General features: G+C 39.1%; 1 protein-coding gene and 2 long non-coding RNA genes across 4 annotated transcripts; 1 reads left to right on the top strand and 2 right to left on the bottom strand.

Annotated features, from left to right (window-relative positions):
• Positions 1-3,072: 3,072 nt before the first annotated feature.
• On the bottom strand, positions 3,073-19,921 carry LOC105355267 (uncharacterized). Its single transcript, XM_078936565.1, has 2 exons — positions 19,442-19,921; positions 3,073-6,767 (listed from the first exon to the last, which is right to left on the bottom strand). Exons 1-2 carry the CDS (start codon positions 19,584-19,586, stop codon positions 5,080-5,082), a joined length of 1,833 nt encoding a protein of 610 aa, XP_078792691.1. The 5' UTR covers positions 19,587-19,921; the 3' UTR covers positions 3,073-5,079.
• LOC111948671 (uncharacterized) lies at positions 7,766-12,612 on the top strand. 2 transcript variants are annotated; one of them, XR_013651852.1, is made up of 5 exons: positions 7,766-8,372; positions 9,046-9,148; positions 9,506-10,241; positions 10,747-10,965; positions 11,216-12,612. It is a non-coding gene; the product is annotated as an uncharacterized LOC111948671 (long non-coding RNA). The 2 variants fall into 2 exon arrangements; XR_013651849.1 differs by having other exon boundaries at positions 7,769-8,372; positions 9,503-10,241.
• Positions 11,451-13,897, bottom strand: LOC111948753 (uncharacterized). Its single transcript, XR_002874733.2, has 4 exons — positions 13,430-13,897; positions 12,644-12,746; positions 11,999-12,289; positions 11,451-11,902 (listed from the first exon to the last, which is right to left on the bottom strand). It is a non-coding gene; the product is annotated as an uncharacterized LOC111948753 (long non-coding RNA).
• Positions 19,922-20,213: the final 292 nt, after the last annotated feature.

Consider the following 20,213-nt stretch of genomic DNA (forward strand, 5'->3'; position numbering starts at 1 on the left):
TCTTTCTAGGTGGGCAGAACAGATGAGAGCTCCTCCCTGTCTTTACAATATCACTTTAACCATAAAACATGAACCCTCAAAATATAATTAAGCCACCTATCAAGAAAAAACCTGCATAAAGTGGTCGGAAAGGGGGACGTGAACTAGTATCTCACTAGGAAGAAGAAATACTACCATCAAAAAGCGATCATGGCTATGCTAAAGATGCTAACATGGCTAAACGGAAAGACAGCGAGTCCACTCACAACTCCAAATAAACCACCAAAACAATGACGAAAATGAGGAAGAAGTCTCTTAACTGACAATCTTAAAGGCCATTCAAAACATGGCAAAACATTTGAAAAATGTTGAACTGAAAGAGAGACTGAAGGAACAAGAAAGATACAAGATGCAGTGGTGTATAAAGTTTAAACGTTTGCCGGAAAAGGAGAACATCAGAAAGGAGACCATCCAGCTTTTCAAGCAGATCGCTTCAGACATCAACCTGCGTCAACTGGACGACGCGGTAGACGTCTTGCACAGAGTGTGAAAAAAAGAAGATAACCGGAGCAGATTCGTGGTGGTCCTGTTCATCCAGAGGCTGGTCAAAGAGGAAAAATGGCGCAGAAGCAAGGACTCCCCCGTATGCAGAGAGAGGCATTCGCATGCCGCTAAACATTATTGGAGAGGTTAAAGACATAAAAGCGCTCTATACTACAAACTTAATTTTATGGGAGGGGATTGCAACATGACACCTGATGAATGGGAAGAAAGATAGCCTTCAAAAAATTATCATCACCACTACACCTGTCATGGAAACATTTATTAGAGATAATATGCTTAGTAGATAGTATGATGGTTGGCAAATTCAAAACCCATGAAAGAGAGAATTCACATGGTACAAACCAAACCATGCAGCTAAGTCTAGAATAGACTACTGGCTTATTTGTGAAGCTCTAGATAGATTCACCTCTAAAACTTCCAATTCTAAAGCTCCAATGATTGATCACATTATAAGTGAAATAACGTTAAATTCAAATAATAAAAAAGGAAATCAAGGAGTAAATTCAACGGTAATTTGCTTAATAACAAAGAATATTTTTCTTAAAAAAATAATTTCAGATATTGAAAATGATAAAAACATTTAAAGTTTTTGCAGTAAGTGGGAATATATCAAATGCAAAATTAGAGAAGTTTCTATTAAAACCCGGAAGAAATTTAGCAAAGAAAAACAAAAAGAAAATGATTTGTTTCATGAAATTAGTCAATGCTGCAGTAAAGCTGACGTTTCATCTGAAGATAAAGAAAAACGTATATCGTTACAGTTTAAACTAGATGATATCTTTATGAAAAAAGCTCAAGGAGCTTTCATAAGATCTAGAGCAAAATGGATGGAAGGAGAGAGAAATACAACCTATTTTAGTAAACTAAAGAAAAAAAGACAAGAAGACAAAGCAATTACAAGTTTATTAATTGAAGGAAGAGAATGTAAAGACAGCAAAATGATTGAGAAGGAAGTTTATCCATTTTAAAGTACTCTATACACATCAGCTTATTCCTCTTCTAATTCTAGTATCTTTTTTAAACCAAAATTCAAATTTCATACCCACAATAGACAATACGTATAAAGAATTCTGTGATTCAGATTTAGACATTGATGAACTAGATGCTGTGGTCAGAAAGCTTCCTTTAAACAAAGCTCCTGGTACTAATGGGCTCACAGGGAATTTTTATAAACATTTTTGAGAGGTAATCAGAAATCTATTATTCAAAGCAATTCTGGAATGCATTGAAGGTCAGCAACTTATGCCCACCATGAAACGGGGCCTTAAAACTTTTATTCCTAAACACAATAAGGATAAAATATGTTTACATAATGTGCGGCCGATCACACTCCGTAACACAGATTACAAAATACTTTCTGGATGCATTGCAGCTGGATTAAAAAAGGGTCTGTCAAAAATTATTGATGAGACTCAATCTGTTTTTTTAGGAAGTATCTATTCACACCAACATAAGGTTAGTTTTGGATTTAGTTCAGCATAGTCAGGAATTATCAATTAGTGGATTTATCCTTTTTTTAGATTTTGTATTTGATTCGGTTGAGCACCCATTCATTATAAATACTTTAAAACTCTTTGGATTTGGCCCCAAACTGATTAACTTGATAAATATGTTGTATAAAGACATAAAGATAAAGATATTCTTTATTGATCCCAAAATTCATTACAAATTCATACATTAATGGTAATGTAGTTTTGGAACATGGTACCTGCCCCAGATTTAACGTGAATAGAGGTATCAGGCAGGGCAACAGGTCTCCCTTACGGTTCATTCTGGTTGCTGAACTGCTAGCAATCATGATTAAAAATAATAATATAATAGAAAGCATAAACATTTTAGAAAGACATTTAATAATAAGCGAATTTGCTGATGATACAACTTTATTTCTACAAAATGAAAACCAACTTCCAAAAGTTTTAGATTTGATCGATAAATTCTTTAAAGCATCCGGTTTGAAATTAAACATTGATAAATGTGAATTATTTGCCCTCCATGACCAACCTCCAAAATCTCTCTCTAACAATTCGGTAAAAACTCAAAGTCAAATATTTGGATAATGTAATTTCAAATAGACAGAGAAATGGGAGTGAGAGAAAATGTGAGTAAAAATGTAGATAAAGTTAAAAAAAATCTTAACTCTTGGCTACAGAGGGATTTAACTGTGTTCTCTTATCAAAAACAGAAAGTCAGACAGAAAGCTTGTCCAGACTCATATACTGGCCCTTACACTGGAGATTTCTGATAAAATGTCCAAACAGATTAACACCATTAATTTTAATTTCATCTAATAAATGTCAATATATTAGAAGAGCTGATGCAATAAAAACGATTGAGGAAGGAGGTTTAAATGCTGTAGAATGGGGTTCTTAAACTTAGATGGTTAAAATCATTTATTTTAAATTAAAATTCTCTCTGGTTTACTGTTTCCAGGGCTGTTTTTTCAAAAAATAAGAGGAATTGATTTTATTGTACGTTGTGACTGTGATGTTGATAAACTACCTGTGAAATTATCAGAGTATCACAAACAAGTTTTTCTCTTTTGGTCTTTATTATTCAAACACACAATTCACCATCATGGAATAATAGATATATTTTGTATAAAAGAAAGTCTTTGTTTTTGAGCAATTGACACTAAAAATATCAAAGTAAGACACATAACGGGCTCATATCAGATTAATAGTTCTAATGTCTACTAGAAAACATGCACCTCAAGATCACCGGACAGAAACACCAGTCTGGTTCTTTATCCGAATCTTCCTTCACACATTTCTGAGGAAAAACATTTTCTTCACAAAAGTGTTTTTTGTTAATATGACAAAACAAAATATAAACTGTAATCATTTTATTTTAAAAAAAATATTGAAATGTTCATGAATTACATATAAAGTGTTAGAATTGGAGACGTGTAAAAATAATTCTAGTGATGTCATGGTAACACACAGACTTAGACAACACTGTCTCAGCATAAACTACAACAACAATGGTTAACCTTAACAACTTTAAACAAGATAATAAAAGTACAAAAATCTAATAAAAATCAATCAACAAAAATTTAACAATATTAATATTTCATTAAAAACCAAATCTTATCCTCATAAATGAAAACAACACATTTCTATTTTACAGGTAAATCTAAAAGAATGAATTTCATCAACAACTTAACTATTTTTGTCAATCAATAAAAAAGTGAAACTCATAATGTATAGAATCACTACACAATACATTTTTAATCAACGTAATCATAGCATTATATTGATGAAACCCTAAAGGCCCGTACACACCGGGACGAATTTCGCCGGCGATGTTCGCCGACGTTTAACGCCTCGTGACTAAACAAAGGGCACCAATGAGAGTGTGCACACCAACGCGAAAAAAAAAACCGCCTCGGGTTCGTTTTTTTTTTTTCGACGCGTCGCGTCGAAATCTATTCGACCAATGAGAATGGCGCTTTTGCACACGTGTCTGGAGCTTCTGAAGTTACAGTAAAACACAACTTGGGGGCGCTCAAACACAAAACTGTCTCGCTGAACACACATACCAGCGAAGAAGATAGACGCAGAGTAGCGTCTACACTGCCACGAAGAAATAATGACGGACATTATAAAATATCCCCGAACCAAGCACCAGTTGGAGCTACTGGTGCTTGAAATATTCATGTTTTCTTTGTATTATTCTGACAAGCGCATAAATACTTGCTCTCTTCCTCTGAGTGAAAAGCGACTTTAAGAAGCGTAAAGTTGCGCAGCGCCACCTTGTGTACAGGAGTATTTCTGTTTACATTAAGCGCCATCTAATGTCAGGGAATGAAATTGCATGTTCACTCGGCTCATCGTCAGCGAAAATTGCCTGGGTGTGAACACAAAAAACGTGGCGAAAAACACTGGCGAATAACGCCTGGCGAATATTCGTCCCGGTGTGTACGGGCCTTAAGCAATAGTGGCTTACAAAATTAGAATATCAGAAAAATAAAAGGATGTTTTCAGCACTTATATCAGACTTTAGAGAACGTAACTTCTATGCATCTAATAATCCCTTGTGGCTTCTTTTAATTGAATGACTGCATCAATGTGGTATGGGGGCCATCATTCTGTGGCTTTGTGTTCATATAATGAAATCTCAGGCTACTTTTAAAGAATCTTCATTGTTGGGTCTGGTGTCTCATCTTCCTCCTCACAACAGTTTTGAAAAAGCTCAGGTTTGTGACACAGCAACTTACCTGGGAGGCCCAAAGTCTCCCTTGACCGCTCCAATTCCAATGTATCCATATAGATCCATTAACCTCCTTGTTTTCCTCGTCTGATCTGCTATTCGGCTCTAAACTGTATAGTTCTGATATTGCCCACAGTTTTTTTAGCTTGACTTGTTGAGTGCTACGAGCTAGCACAAGGGCGTGTGAACATAGGAATGTTGTATTTTGTAAATTTTAATCTAATTTCTTTGAAAACAGTCCTGCCCACAACTCATGAGCATTTCTGATGAACTCCTGCTGTACTGAAGAAAATGTCTTAAATACGACACAGGCTAAATACTGCATGATCAATAACAATTGAAAAACTTGTTTTCACTTTTTTCACATAACTCTTCATTACAATTTTTGTCTAGAAATGGCTTCACTTCTGTATGAGTTTCCGTGTGTCTTTTGAGACTAGACAAACGCTTAAAGCCTTTTGTACATTCTTTACAAGAAAAAGGCATTTCTCCTACATGAGTTTTTATGTGCCTTTTAAGACCAGATAAATCACCAAAACTCTTTCTACATTCTTTGCACGAAAAAGGCTTCTCTCCTGTATGAGTTCTCGTGTGCCTTTTAAGACAACCCAAAAGTTTAAAGCTTTTTGTACATTCTTTACACGAAAAAGGCTTCTCTCCTGTATGAGTTCTCGTGTGCCCTTTAAGACAAGTCAAATCACTACAACTCTTTCCACATTCTTTACATGTAAAAGCCGTCTCTCCTGCATGAGTTCTCATGTGTCTCGTGAGACCAAATGAACGACAAAAGCGTTTTGAACATTCTTTACACGAAAAAGGCTTCTCTCCTGTATGTGTTCCCATGTGTCTTTTCAGATAAGATAAATAACTAAAACTCTTATCACATTCTTTACAAGAAAAAGCGTTCTCTTCTGTATGAGTGCTCATGTGTGATTTGAGATTATATAAATGACTAAAACTTTTATCACATTCTTTACAAGAAAAAGGCTTCTCTCCTGTATGTGTTCGCATGTGTCTCTTGAGATCAAATGAACGACAAAAGCGTTTTGAACATTCTTTACACGAAAAAGGCTTCTCTCCTGTATGAGTTCTCATGTGTCTTTTGAAATAAGATGAATAACTAAAACTTTTGTCACATTCTTCACATAAAAAAGGCTTCTCTCCTGAGTGGGTTCTTATGTCCGTTCTAAACTTAGACCAGTAACCAGAATTTTTAGCACTTTCTGTACAGTCATAAAGTCTGTCATCAGACTCATTTTCTGTGGAGGTTAAGACATTACTAACAATTCCTGAGCTTTCACCAGACTTTGAAGAACAAAGTCTCTTTTTGCGTGAAGATTGTTTGCGTTTCTTAACCAAAATCCCCTTCTTGAAGCTTATCCGTACTTCAGAGTCACACTGACCTTCTGACATGTGAGAGCTGTCCACACTTTGGACATGACTTCTGTCTCTCCTCTTCCTCTGATCTTTGTTCTGTGGGTCTGTCTCTTCATCTTGGTTTCCTTCTTCATCCTGACTATCAGTTACATTAAAGCTCTGCTGATTGTTTAGATCTGCTTCACTGCTCTCATCTTTCTCATAAGTAGGAATCTCCATCAAGGTATCAGTCTCCTGCTTCAGATCAAGCTGATCTTCATCCTGACGGATGTAGAGCTCATCTTTGGCCTCTTTAATCTGTAAGGGTTCTGGTTCCTCCTGTTCCTCTTTGATCTGAGGAGGTTCTGGTTCCTCCTGCTCCTCTTTGATCTGCGGTGGTTTTGGTTCCTCCTGCTCCTCTTTGATCTGTGGAGGTTCTGGTTCCTCCTGCTTCTCTTTGATCTGTGGTGGTTCTGGTTGCTCCTGCTTCTCTTTGATCTGTGGTGGTTCTGGTTGCTCCTGCTCCTCTTTGATCTTTGGAGTTTCTGGTTCCTCCTGCACCTCTTTAATCTGTGGAGGTTCTGGTTCCTCCAGTTGCACACTGAAATTCCTTTGCTCGTTGTAGAAATCCTCTTCTGTCACATAGTGCTGGGGGAGAACTGCAGGGACACAAACACAGAAACCCTCTTATACTTTAAAAGGAATTTACATTCTTTTCAAACAGCAATAAATATAAAAGACATTGCAGTTAGAAAAAAAAAACATTTAAAATGTTTATTTTTTTAAACTGCATCTACTTAGATGTCATTCGAATCAAAGAAACTCTAAACCGGGGGTGGCGAACACATGGCTCTCGGTCAAATAAGCATGCGGCTCTTTGCGTCTCATCATATTGAAACAACCCAGCATGTACTTCACTGTAGCGGGAAAACAAGAACTGCTGATTAACTGGCTGCATTGGAGAGCTGTCCATGCCCCATACAGTGCACGACTCCTGAAAATCTCAGAGAGGGAACAGCAAACACAGAGACTAATTGCATAATCTCCAGCCAAACAGCATGGATGTCACTTCTGCTCACAGCCCCCTCACTCATGGTGAGCAACTTTACACCCACGATTCCCCACTTCCCATGAGTCTTAGGGGCTGAAGGCAGGGCTAACCCCCAGGTCGCCACAATCCTATCTATATACTGTGCCTCATTTCATAGTTTATTCCCCCTTTAAACCACACTCAAATCCATCAGAGGGTATAAAAAAAAAAAAATAAAAGTAATTTGGCAGTGTGTGTGTTTTGATGCTTCTCTCGACATACAAGTGAACACCAATCATTTGCGCGGGTTATGCCCAATGCCAGAAAAAAATAAGTAAACATTTCATGTTAGTGCAGACCGCAAACATATCCCAGGGAAAATTAAAAACTCTTCCTGATCTGAAAACAAATGGTCTCCTTTATTAACAAGTTGAAGCTTTTCAAAGTGTACATTCAAAACAGCAATAATTCCACTTTCCTTCTTTGCGGAGCTCACAGCAGACGGCTGCAATCCAAATGATTAAATGCTGGACGGAAACTTTACTTTTGCGGTTTGAGTACGCACAGCAGAAACGACCGCAGATCACTTTTGTACGGTGGCCCAGAAGGGTCACAACACAACACATTAACTTTACACACAACACATTAACTTTACACACAACACATTAACTTTACACACAACACATTAAATGTACACACAACACATTAACTTTACACACAACACATTAACTCGCAACACAACACATTAACTCGCAACACAACACATTAACTCGCAACACAACACATTAACTCGCAACACAACACATTAACTCGCAACACAACACATTAACTCGCAACACAACACATTAACTCGCAACACAACACATTAACTCGCAACACAACACATTAACTCGCAACACAACACATTAACTCACAACACAACACATTAACTCACAACGGAAGTAAAGCTGCAGGGGAAGTGCTTTTATTCTGAAATTTCCACCGGAAGTTAAGCTGAAAAGGAAGTGCTTTTATTCTGAAATTTTCACCGGAAGTTAAGCTAAAATGGACGTGGTTTTATTCTGACACTTTCACCGGAAGTAAAGCTGCAATGGAAGTGCTTTTATTAGGAAATTTCCACCGGCCCTAGCAGCTAACTGCCTAGCAGAAAGTAACTTCACAGTCAGCCTCGGAGGGAGCACGTTTCATCCAAGAGAGAAGCTAGCAGCGGTGAGGATTGTTAAACTCTTCAGAAGTAAGTAAAACAATCATTTATTATTACGATAATGTATTAACTACTGATATGGGCTATTAGAAATGTTTTTAACTGTGAGTTGTTCTTAAAGAGATTTTGCACATTCGAGGTTTGTAGTCTTATCACCGTGGACCCCGCGATGGCTGCCGCAGCCTGAGACTCTACGCAGTTACATGTGCATATCTTTGATCAGATCAAAGGGAAAAATAACCTTATCAGATAACAAACGTGTACACACGGCACACTTTCGGTCTAAATAAATCATTTTGATACGCGCTGAACTTTCTAAAATACCGTAAACGACCTCTAAGAAATTCAGTTCCATCACGAATGTAATTAAACAAAGAAAGCTACGGCAAAGAGCGAGATAGTCTTCTAAATGTGGTTTGATTATTGTTATGAATATTATTAAGGTCCTTTTTGCTCATACATTTCTTAATCTATCGATGCGACCAGTGCTTTATTCTTGGGAGAAGGAAACGTGCCAACAACATAGCCGTGGTTGCCGTCAATGATGCGGTCAAGTGTGCGTGTGTGTGTGGGTGGGTGTGTGTGTGTGGTGGTGGGGGGGGGGGTGCGTGCGTGCGCGCGTGTTCTCAAGTTTCCTTAGTGAAATCCAAAAATTGCAACCAAAATATAATCACCTATTCTGCTCCGTTTCTGTTTTTATCAGATAATGTTTTGTCCATATTGTGGGATAAACCTTGAGAGGGTGCTCTCCTACTGCGGCTCTTGTGGCAGAAATATCCAGTGTTTAACAAGTCTTCAATCCGAAGGTATACTTAAGTAATTATATAAAGTATTGTATTTTTTTGTGTTGTGTTCTAAATTTTTCTTTAATAAAAAGTATTAGGACAACCAAAACATTTACTTTTTAACATAATACAATCCTGAACAATAAAACCTCACACACATATACATATATACATACATATATATTTAAATGGAGGCATCCTCAAAATATAGTGTAACATTTTTATGGTTAAGAACAAGTGAGGGGTATCCTAAAACATATTAATCAAAATAATTGTGAAATTTTCAGTTTTGTACTTCATTAGTCATTGCTTAAATAACCATATGTGTAAATAATGTATGTACTTTTTTCTAACAACTTTTATTTTTTAATCCAGCAGGTCCTGAAGAAACTACCATGGATGAACTCATCTACAAATATTTCACAGATGGTCATACCTCTGATATAATAGTGGATTTACTAGCAACCAAACACAACATTTCAACTAGCCTCAGCACAGTAAAAAGAAGATTAAGAGAAGCAGACTTAACCAAGAGGACTAACTATACTCCAATTATTGCGGTTCAGGCAGCTATTTCAGAGGAGCTTCAGGGACCTGGGAAGCTTTTAGGTTACCGAGCAATGTGGCAGATTTTCAAACAAAAGTACTCATTTACAGTAAGAAGAAGTGATGTGATGAAGCTTATGAGAGAACTTGACCCATCTGGAATAGAGGCTAGATCTAGGAGAAGATTTGCAAGAAGAGCATACCATTCAATGGGACCAAACGAAGTCTGGCATGTCGATGGCTATGACAAACTGAAACCATTTGGAATCGCCATAAGTGGCTGTATTGATGGCTTCTCTCGAAAAATTATGTGGCTCACGTGTGGAAAGTCAAACAATGATCCTAGTGTTATTGCTCATAATTATATCAAATGTGTAGCTGAATTTGGAGTTTTCCCAGCGCGCCTCCGCACAGACTGTGGGACAGAAAACGGACTGATGGCAGCTCTTCATTGTTCCTTAAGATCAGAGCAAACAGATGACTTCGCTGGAAGCAGAAGTCATATGTATGGCACTTCGACATCAAACCAGCGAATTGAAAGCTGGTGGTCATACTTTCGTCGACAAAGGTTTTTGTCTTGTTTAATTAAGTCATCATTTATACTACACCCATGCCCAAAAGTTTTGAGAATGAGAGAACTGTTATGTGTTCACAAAGTCTGCTGCTTCGGGGGTTTTAGGAGTTTTGTCAGATACCTATCATCTAACAAAACACCTAAAAACCCTGAAGCAGCAGACTTTGTGAACACATAACATTTCTCTCATTCTAAATTATGGCCATGGGTGTACATAGTGTGATAATTGTGTTATACCTGGCATTTTTACTGTAAGGGATAATAGGGATGAAGGTAATGCTCAATTTGGATTTGCTAATTAAGTTTACTTCCAAACTTAAGACTATTTTTGTACCCAATAAAAAATATTTTAAACACATCAAAACTCATATATTGAGAATTTAACATGTGGAAGTTACTATGTATACATTGTGTCATCTTATTGGGATTTTTGTTGATTAAAATTTAAGATAGCAGAACTGCATAGCTGGAAAAAAAATGCTCCGATTTATATCAACAGGACACAATTTTGGATGGATCTGTTTGGAGATTTGAGGGAGAGCCATCTGTTCAGTGGGAGTCAGGAACACACAAGGTTGCTCCGACACTGCTTTCTGGGTGTGCTACAGAAAGACCTGGATGAATACAAGCACCAATGGAACACTCACATCATCCGTCCTGTTCGACTGTCTAAGTGCCCTTCTGGAAAACCAGATGTGATGTACTACTTACCACACAGGTCCGTATTGCAAACCATGTTTGTAATAACCACAGTTGTATTCTATTACAATGCAGTGCTTTAAGCATGCTTTGTTTGATTAAGTGAACAAGAGTCAGGTGTGCAGCATTTGGGAGGTGAGCGCTGTGATATGCAATCACAGCGCATTCAGCCTTTAGTACTCTGGAGACTGCTCCCGCTGGTGACCAGAGACAGAGCTTTGACTGCTGACACTTGATTAATTTGGGCATTTCTTGGATGTTTTTTTTAGATTCAGTGGGATGAACTGTGGATTCACGGTATCCCCACAAACATTGAGCCAGCTTGAAAGACAAGTGCCAGGACCAGCAAGCTCAGCTGAGGATGACCTACAAGACCTAGAAGAACTGCAGCGGCAAAGTGGTCTGACACCACCGATTGAGTGGAAGTCAGCTGTAGATTACTACATCACCCTAAAAGGCATGGCTGAACTATAATCATCACTTGTGTAAAAAACAAACACAGTGGACGGTCAAAACATTTTATTTTCATCTATTACCCATTGGCACACAGAAACACTGGAACATTTTTAAATAGGAATAAAAAAATACAGAACAAAAAACACTTGTTTAATACTTTAAATCTTTGAAAAAGCAAAATAAATTTCCCCATCCTGAACAAAACCACTCTTGTCTTTCTTCTTTCGTTTGCTTTGCTATTTTTTTTAGACTTTTTCAGACTGTTTAAAAACATCCAAATCCAGGGGAATTCTTAATCCCAAAGTTCATATTTGTTTTAAACGTGTCATAGTCATTCAAGAGAGGCAGCTTCAAAGTGTTGGCACATGTATTCGCCATGGGAAACATTGAACTGCCAATAAATTCAAGGTGTGGCTTAGGATCCATGCCAGCAGGAGGGATGCATGGCACACCTGTGGCAAACATTAAGATTTCCTCCAGGGTCACAGAGCTGTCATCTTCTAAAAGTAGTAAACATAAACAAATTTATTGTAAAATGTGTTTTTTTTAAAAAAAAAAAGACAATTGGGATTATTTGAAATTTAATATTAACTAACCTTCACAGTCCAAAAGGTAGTCTGCCCAGAAACCTCTTGCTGTGTTCTCCAGAATGCGCATGTTGCTGCCGAGAGGACTGAGCTGGGGTTCAAAAAGCTCTTCCGTGTCCATAGCAGATAACCGGACATTTCAATGGCAGATAAGATAAGGTCTTAATCTTCTTTTTACTGTGCTGAGGCTAGTTGAAATGTTGTGTTTGGTTGCTAGTAAATCCACTATTATATCAGAGGTATGACCATCTGTGAAATATTTGTAGATGAGTTCATCCATGGTAGTTTCTTCAGGACCTGCTGGATTAAAAAATAAAAGTTGTTAGAAAAAAGTACATACATTATTTACACATATGGTTATTTAAGCAATGACTAATGAAGTACAAAACTGAAAATTTCACAATTATTTTGATTAATATGTTTTAGGATACCCCTCACTTGTTCTTAACCATAAAAATGTTACACTATATTTTGAGGATGCCTCCATTTAAATATATATGTATGTATATATGTATATGTGTGTGAGGTTTTATTGTTCAGGATTGTATTATGTTAAAAAGTAAATGTTTTGGTTGTCCTAATACTTTTTATTAAAGAAAAATTTAGAACACAACACAAAAAAATACAATACTTTATATAATTACTTAAGTATACCTTCGGATTGAAGACTTGTTAAACACTGGATATTTCTGCCACAAGAGCCGCAGTAGGAGAGCACCCTCTCAAGGTTTATCCCACAATATGGACAAAACATTATCTGATAAAAACAGAAACGGAGCAGAATAGGTGATTATATTTTGGTTGCAATTTTTGGATTTCACTAAGGAAACTTGAGAACACGCGCGCACGCACGCACCCCCCCCACCACCACCACACACACACACACCCACCCACCCACCCACACACACACGCACACTTGACCGCATCATTGACGGCAACCACGGCTATGTTGTTGGCACGTTTCCTTCTCCCAAGAATAAAGCACTGGTCGCATCGATAGATTAAGAAATGTATGAGCAAAAAGGACCTTAATAATATTCATAACAATAATCAAACCACATTTAGAAGACTATCTCGCTCTTTGCCGTAGCTTTCTTTGTTTAATTACATTCATGATGGAACTGAATTTCTTAGAGGTCGTTTACGGTATTTTAGAAAGTTCAGCGCGTATCAAAATGATTTATTTAGACCGAAAGTGTGCCGTGTGTACACGTTTGTTATCTGATAAGGTTATTTTTCCCTTTGATCTGATCAAAGATATGCACATGTAACTGCGTAGAGTCTCAGGCTGCGGCAGCCATCGCGGGGTCCACGGTGATAAGACTACAAACCTCGAATGTGCAAAATCTCTTTAAGAACAACTCACAGTTAAAAACATTTCTAATAGCCCATATCAGTAGTTAATACATTATCGTAATAATAAATGATTGTTTTACTTACTTCTGAAGAGTTTAACAATCCTCACCGCTGCTAGCTTCTCTCTTGGATGAAACGTGCTCCCTCCGAGGCTGACTGTGAAGTTACTTTCTGCTAGGCAGTTAGCTGCTAGGGCCGGTGGAAATTTCCTAATAAAAGCACTTCCATTGCAGCTTTACTTCCGGTGAAAGTGTCAGAATAAAACCACGTCCATTTTAGCTTAACTTCCGGTGAAAATTTCAGAATAAAAGCACTTCCTTTTCAGCTTAACTTCCGGTGGAAATTTCAGAATAAAAGCACTTCCCCTGCAGCTTTACTTCCGTTGTGAGTTAATGTGTTGTGTTGTGAGTTAATGTGTTGTGTTGTGAGTTAATGTGTTGTGTTGCGAGTTAATGTGTTGTGTTGCGAGTTAATGTGTTGTGTTGCGAGTTAATGTGTTGTGTTGCGAGTTAATGTGTTGTGTTGCGAGTTAATGTGTTGTGTTGCGAGTTAATGTGTTGTGTTGCGAGTTAATGTGTTGTGTGTAAAGTTAATGTGTTGTGTGTAAAGTTAATGTGTTGTGTGTAAAGTTAATGTGTTGTGTGTAAAGTTAATGTGTTGTGTTGTGACCCTTCTGGGCCACCGTACTTTTGTCATCAACCCTTTTAATGCAGAGACTGACTGCCTGAGATCCCCACTTGTCACTGATGAGGCAGCGAGTGAACCGGAGATGATTGAGCTGAAATCTCTTCGAAAGAAGGCCCTGTTACGTTTTGGAGAACAGAAAAAAACCAGTGTGTAAAGGAGCTGCTCCTCACGTTCTCCTCAATACATGTCTGCCAGTCTCTGTTTATCACCTTGAAACACGTGAAATCAAGGCATCGGTCCGTTCTGACTGACACTCATATAAAGTATCTGATTAGATGGGCTACAACTGAATATTAACCTGATCTGCAGAGGAGTACTAGAAACAAGAAATGCCAGAAATCCCACTGAGATAATCATCCCATCACCCCAGCAAGGTAAGAAATTCTGAGATGTAGTTTGGAAAACACACCTGACTGAGCACGCTTGTGTGAATATTTTAATATTCCGTCAATTATCAGTTGTTCATGCAAAAAGTAAATCATTACTTTTGAAATAAATAAATAAAAAAGTTGAAAGAATTACCAGTTAAATACTGTTGGATAAATGGTGACATTTTCAGTTTTTACAATCGTATATCTGACTTAAGAGGAGTCAGTCTCTCACCAGCCATCAACCTCACTGCCCATCACTGAGTAGTTTTGTGTGTCTGAGAGAGGTTGAGAAAAGAGTGAGATATGAATGTGGGTATGTGTGTTCGTGTGTGTTCGTGTGTGTGTGTGTGTGTGTGTGTGTGTGTGTGTGTGTATGAGATGAGAGGGAGGTGCCTGTGTGCGTGGAGGGGGTATCTGACCTCCAGGGTAATCGGTGTTACAGTTTTTCTCCATTGGTTTGGCTCATTTCTTGAAACAGAAATTACATTCTCAAAACAACATGGACAAACCTCCAAACCATTTGGCAATTGTTCACAACAGAATGGCATTTCTCATTAGTTTCATCAAATTGCAAATGTCTTAGTACATGTCTCAATGTCTCAGTGCATATTTCAAATGATTAAGTTCAGTTAGCCTTCATTTAGCACAGATTCCAAGTGAATAGATCTTGTTGATCTAAACTGATTGTTGATTCTCAGTCTAATGGTTGTTCGCTCCAAAATGAGTCAGCATCATTTCATTGTGTAAGTCATCACATGCACAATAGTCTGATCAATTGTCAAAATTAGTCAAGAACATAATACCATGAATACCATATATGAATCCCTTGGAACATTTGATACATTTATTACAGCAATTGACAGTCAGGTGAAACTAGAACTTGACTAACGAAGGAAGATGTCCCAGGCCAGCGAGGGGTCAATATAACTGTGTGGTGCCATATCTGAGAATGGTGTGGCCACTCACATCCACAGTCTTGGACCATACAAAACACAGAAGCTCCTCATCTTCTTGGACGGCCTTCAGTTTGATTTGATCCCTGAAAATGAGAGGTCTCTTAGGGCCTCACCTAACACTATATGTTATTGTATGGGACAATGTGAATTTCCACCATGGTCCCGCTCATCAGGGCCTGGTTCACTACTCATCCAAGGATGGTCACAGTGTTCCTACCACCTTACTCTCCTTTCCTCAATCCTATTGAAGAGTTTTTCTCCACTTGGAGGTGGAGAGTGTATGAGCATCGGGCTCAAGATCAGAGGTCCCTGCTTCGAGCAATGGATGCTGCAAGTGAGGATGTTACAGGAGATCAGTGTACGGGATGGTTGCCACATGCACGCCGTTTTTCCCTCGTTGCATCGCAAAGGAGAATATATGCTGTGATGTGGAAGAGAATCTGTGGCCAGACAGAAGAGTGAGGATGACCAGCAGGGTGAGGACGATGGCCAGGAGAGGGAGGGTGAGGACAGCGACCAGTGAAGAACTATTAGTTGTGAAACTCAAGCATCATATACAGCACTGTAGGCTGCATATTATTTTCATTGTTTTTTGTTTGTGTTTAAATTATAAAGAATATTATGCTGTAAACATTTTCTTTTTATTCCTATGTATGAAAGTTACTTTATGCGTGTGAATGATAATGGTTAGAATTTCCTTGGCAGTATGAGTGCAATGTGTAGTGTTACTGTAAACCTAAGAGGCTACTCTTACCCTAAAATCCTTTTACTTTTTTTCAGTTTTATACAAAATTCTATTCTGTTAGCTATACAAAAACAGTACAGTGACAATTGTCAATACAGGACTGAGCTAAGACTGAAAGGTGGACATGAGGGATACTTCAATGGTCCTCTGCTGTAGTGACAAAACATCTAGTAATCATTTTCACCTGCAGTGCCTACACAATGCCAAAGGGACAAAGTATTTTGGGGGCACTGACTGTTTAAATGAGAAGACAATTTAGTTTTGACACACGAGTGAATTGTTTCGGGAGAGATATGAGCTTTTGCAGGTGAACCATGGCGTTCTGCCGAACCATCCATATTATTTTGGCAAAAGCACCAAGAGTGCTGAGAACGTCTGGTCTGCTTTAAGAAATGAGCCAAAGCAATTGAGAAGGATCTTTGCCATTTTGGTGGCACTGACTCTTTACATGGGAAAGGAATTTTAGTTTTGAAGAATGAGTGAACAGTTTTGGGAGATATATTAGATTTTGCAAGTGAGCTATTGTGTTGTGCTAAACTGTAAGACTGTTCTGCCAAATTATCTTAAAGTTTTTAGAATGTAATTTCTGCTTCAAGAAATGAGCCAAAGCAATGGAGACAAACTGTAACTCTGGCCAAGCTGCATTTCATATGTGTATTCTGGGTGGACACACTGACAAACCAGAGGTATGTCTGAATAAACCCCTTTTGTAATCGAGGCCAAACTTTATTCATTTGAATCATATTTGAATATCTCTGGTGTTGGACCGGACGGAAAAGGAAAGGAGGGAAGAAGAGAGAGGGACGTTAGAGAGAGGGGGGGGGGGGGGTAGGAGGGTGATAATAGGAGAGGGGGGGGGGGGTGTAGAACCATAAAGCGGCATAAAACAACAAGTTACTGGATGTTCATCATTACGGTGAGGTTCAGAGTAATACAAATCTCAAAGCGGCGGGGCTGTCCACACACACACACTCAAATGTTATAAACACCCCTGTTAGCTGCAAAAATGTCCAAATGTCAACATGTACACAATACAGATAATGTTCACACACGCACAGGGCTGAAACGATTCCGAGAGTTACTCGATTACAAAAACTCCTCGAGGCAAAAACTGCCTCGACGCCTCGTTAAATTCCTATGACGCGCGGCGCAGGCATTTGATTGTGTCACACGGATTGTTTATTCACACGGACCTTTTGAATTTAGTTGGCGCGATGGCGGAGAATAGATTAAAGAAGAGAACAAGGTGCAGTGTCTCTACTGCAAAATAGAGCTGGCATACCACAACAGCACATCTTCCATGATTCAGCATCTGAACAGAAGACATCTGCGCGACCGCCGGAACCCCGACGCCTTAGGCGCGGGACCCGCGCGTACCGCCGGCAGCGAGCGAGGGGCGGCGTAAGACGCTCCGCGGCGACCAGCGCGGGCCGCCTCGGTGATGGTTTCGAGAGCCCCTAGCTGCGGTATTCAGGCGACCGGGCCTGCTTTGAACACTAATTTTTTCAAAGTAAACGCTTCGGACCCCGCGGGACACTCAGCTAAGAGCATCGAGGGGGCGCCGAGAGGCAGGGGCTGGGACAGGCGGTAGCTCGCCTTTCGGCGGACCGCGAGGCTTCTTTAAGCATTGCAAAAATAACAAAAGCATTATTTTTTACACGAAATATAAACAATGATAATGATCAAATATGTTTTTCTGATTATTTTATTTTTAATGGCCTTCCATTTTGTTGTTGTGGCACCCTTTCAAAGTCTTCTGCCCCCCCCCCCCCCCCCCCCCCTCCCATACAATGTTCTAGCTCCGCCACTTCTCAAGACCAACTTAAAAACACCAAAAGTAACATCTGCATCAGAGCGGATCTTTAAAATCAAATGCTTGTTCATTTTACAACCACATCATTTTTGTTATGCATTATTTGTTTTGGTTGTTCAAAATCGTTTTATCCGATTACTCGATTAATCGATTACAAAAAGATCGATAGCTGCAGCCCTACACACGCATACTTATACCTTCAAAGTTTTTTTGGTGAGGGCCAAATACAGAAAAATGAGCAAAGGTCTGGGCCGCACACAAGAGGTGACATATTGACACATGATTACTGTGTATTTCTAACTCACCTATAATGTGAAGAACATTGCTCTCAGTGGGAGCAGTGATGCTGATCTGTGCCACATAAAACAAGCGCACATCAAAATGAAACATTCACTCAGACAATGAAACCTCCTTCCAACCAGGCAGTTCAGAACGGGTTTATTGAGCAGCTGAAGCCAGCAGATCTTTACATACGTAGCCGTTAGTGTGGTTGACTGGCAAAGTCCACGATTTTGTAGTTTATAAAGAGTTAAAGTCCTGTTTTAACGCACACAATTTAAAAAGCTTCATTTTACAATAGACTCTGTGACAAAATATGCAGGTATTAACAAAAAACATTGGACACCCCTGATTTAAGATAATAATACAGCACTAAAAACATTTAGAAGATGCGTGTTGGCGCAACCAATGTTTACAGTCTACAGGCCCGTACACACCGGGACGAATATTCGCCAGGCATTATTCGCCAGCGTTTTTCGCCACGTTTTTTGTGTTCACACCGAGGCGATTTTCGCTGAGCCGAGTGAACATGCAATTTCCTTCCCTGACATTAGATGACGCTTAATGTAAACAGAAATACTCCTGTACACAAGGTGGCGCTGCGCAACTTTACGATTCTTAAAGTCGCTTTTCACTCAGAAGAAGAGAGCAAGTATTTATGCGCTTGTCAGAATAATACAAAGAAAACATGAATATTTCAAGCACCAGTAGCTCCAACTGGTACTTGGTAAGGGGATATTTAAGAATGTCCGTCATTATTTCTTTGCGGCAGTGTTGACGCTACTTGGCGTCTATCTTCTTTGCTGGTATGTGTGCTCAGCAAGGCAGTTTTGTGTTTGAGCGCCCCCAAGTTGTGTTTTACTGTAACTTCAGAAGCTCCAGACACGTGTGCAAAAGCGCCATTCTCATTGGTCGAATAGAAAAAAATAAAAAATAAAAACGAACCCGAACCCGAGGCGTTTTTTTTTGACGCTTTGACGCGTGGCGTTTTTTCGCGTCGGTGTGCACACTCACATTGGTGCCCTTTGTTTAGTCACGAGGCGTTAAACGTCGGCGAAAATCGCCGGCGAAATTCGTCCCGGTGTGAACAGGCCTTACCACAAACTAACATTAGCGGTGAAACTAAAACAGCTGCAACATTGGAGATATAACCCAGCCGCACAGTTTGGATCCAGAGCAGCTCAGACGTGGAAAACAAAGACGTTCATGTATCTATTTGTCTGCAGGTGGATGCAGTGAACGTACCTGCAATGTGTAGCTGAAGCTGCGGGTTCCAGCTGATATCCAGCAGTCTGCGCTGACGACAGAGCTCCTCCTCGTTCTGGACGATGGTTCCTTCAGCAGCAGAAAGTTGTTCTTTGACAGAACCTTCCTGAGGTTCTGAAGACATGGTTCCTGCTCCGATCTTCAGCTCCAACTCCCACAAACACCGCCGTCCTCTTCACTGCAGCTCCGATCGATCATCTGCTAGTCTCACAATCACAGCAATCCACGTTGTCTTTCCGTTCAACACTTCTTCACTCATTTACGACACTTTGGAAAATGCTGAGAGTTCCCACACGAACCACGTATCGTCCTTTCTGTCCAGAAACCTCACGAACCTCCCAACAAAACACCACCGTCCTCTCTCAACATAAGCTAACGCTGCTGGCCTGCTAACAAGCTAACGCTGCTAGCGCCTCGTGCTGTTCTTCTTCCTCATTTAGCTAACAGCTTTAATGTGCTTTAGCGCCACCAGCTGGCCTGGAGTAAATCTACACACGTCAGTCAGAATCTTCCCAGTGTTTCTGTCTTCCTGAGAAATTTAATAAAATATCTGTGACTCGATTCATTAATTATTATATTTGCCTTTATCTTTATTAAGACAAAACTGTTTAAAATGAATAAACTGGATTTAAAGTCTTAAACATGTTAAAATACAAACACAAGAAACGAGAAGGTAAATAAAAACCAAAACAATAAAAATCTATTTTTTAAATAAAACAATTTAAAAAATAAACCCTCAAACAAAAAAACA

The sequence above is a fragment of the Oryzias latipes genome, chromosome 2, assembly GCF_053564925.1.
Source record: "Oryzias latipes strain Hd-rR chromosome 2, Olatipes_Hd-rR_3.1".
NCBI classification, from domain to species: domain Eukaryota; kingdom Metazoa; phylum Chordata; class Actinopteri; order Beloniformes; family Adrianichthyidae; genus Oryzias; species Oryzias latipes.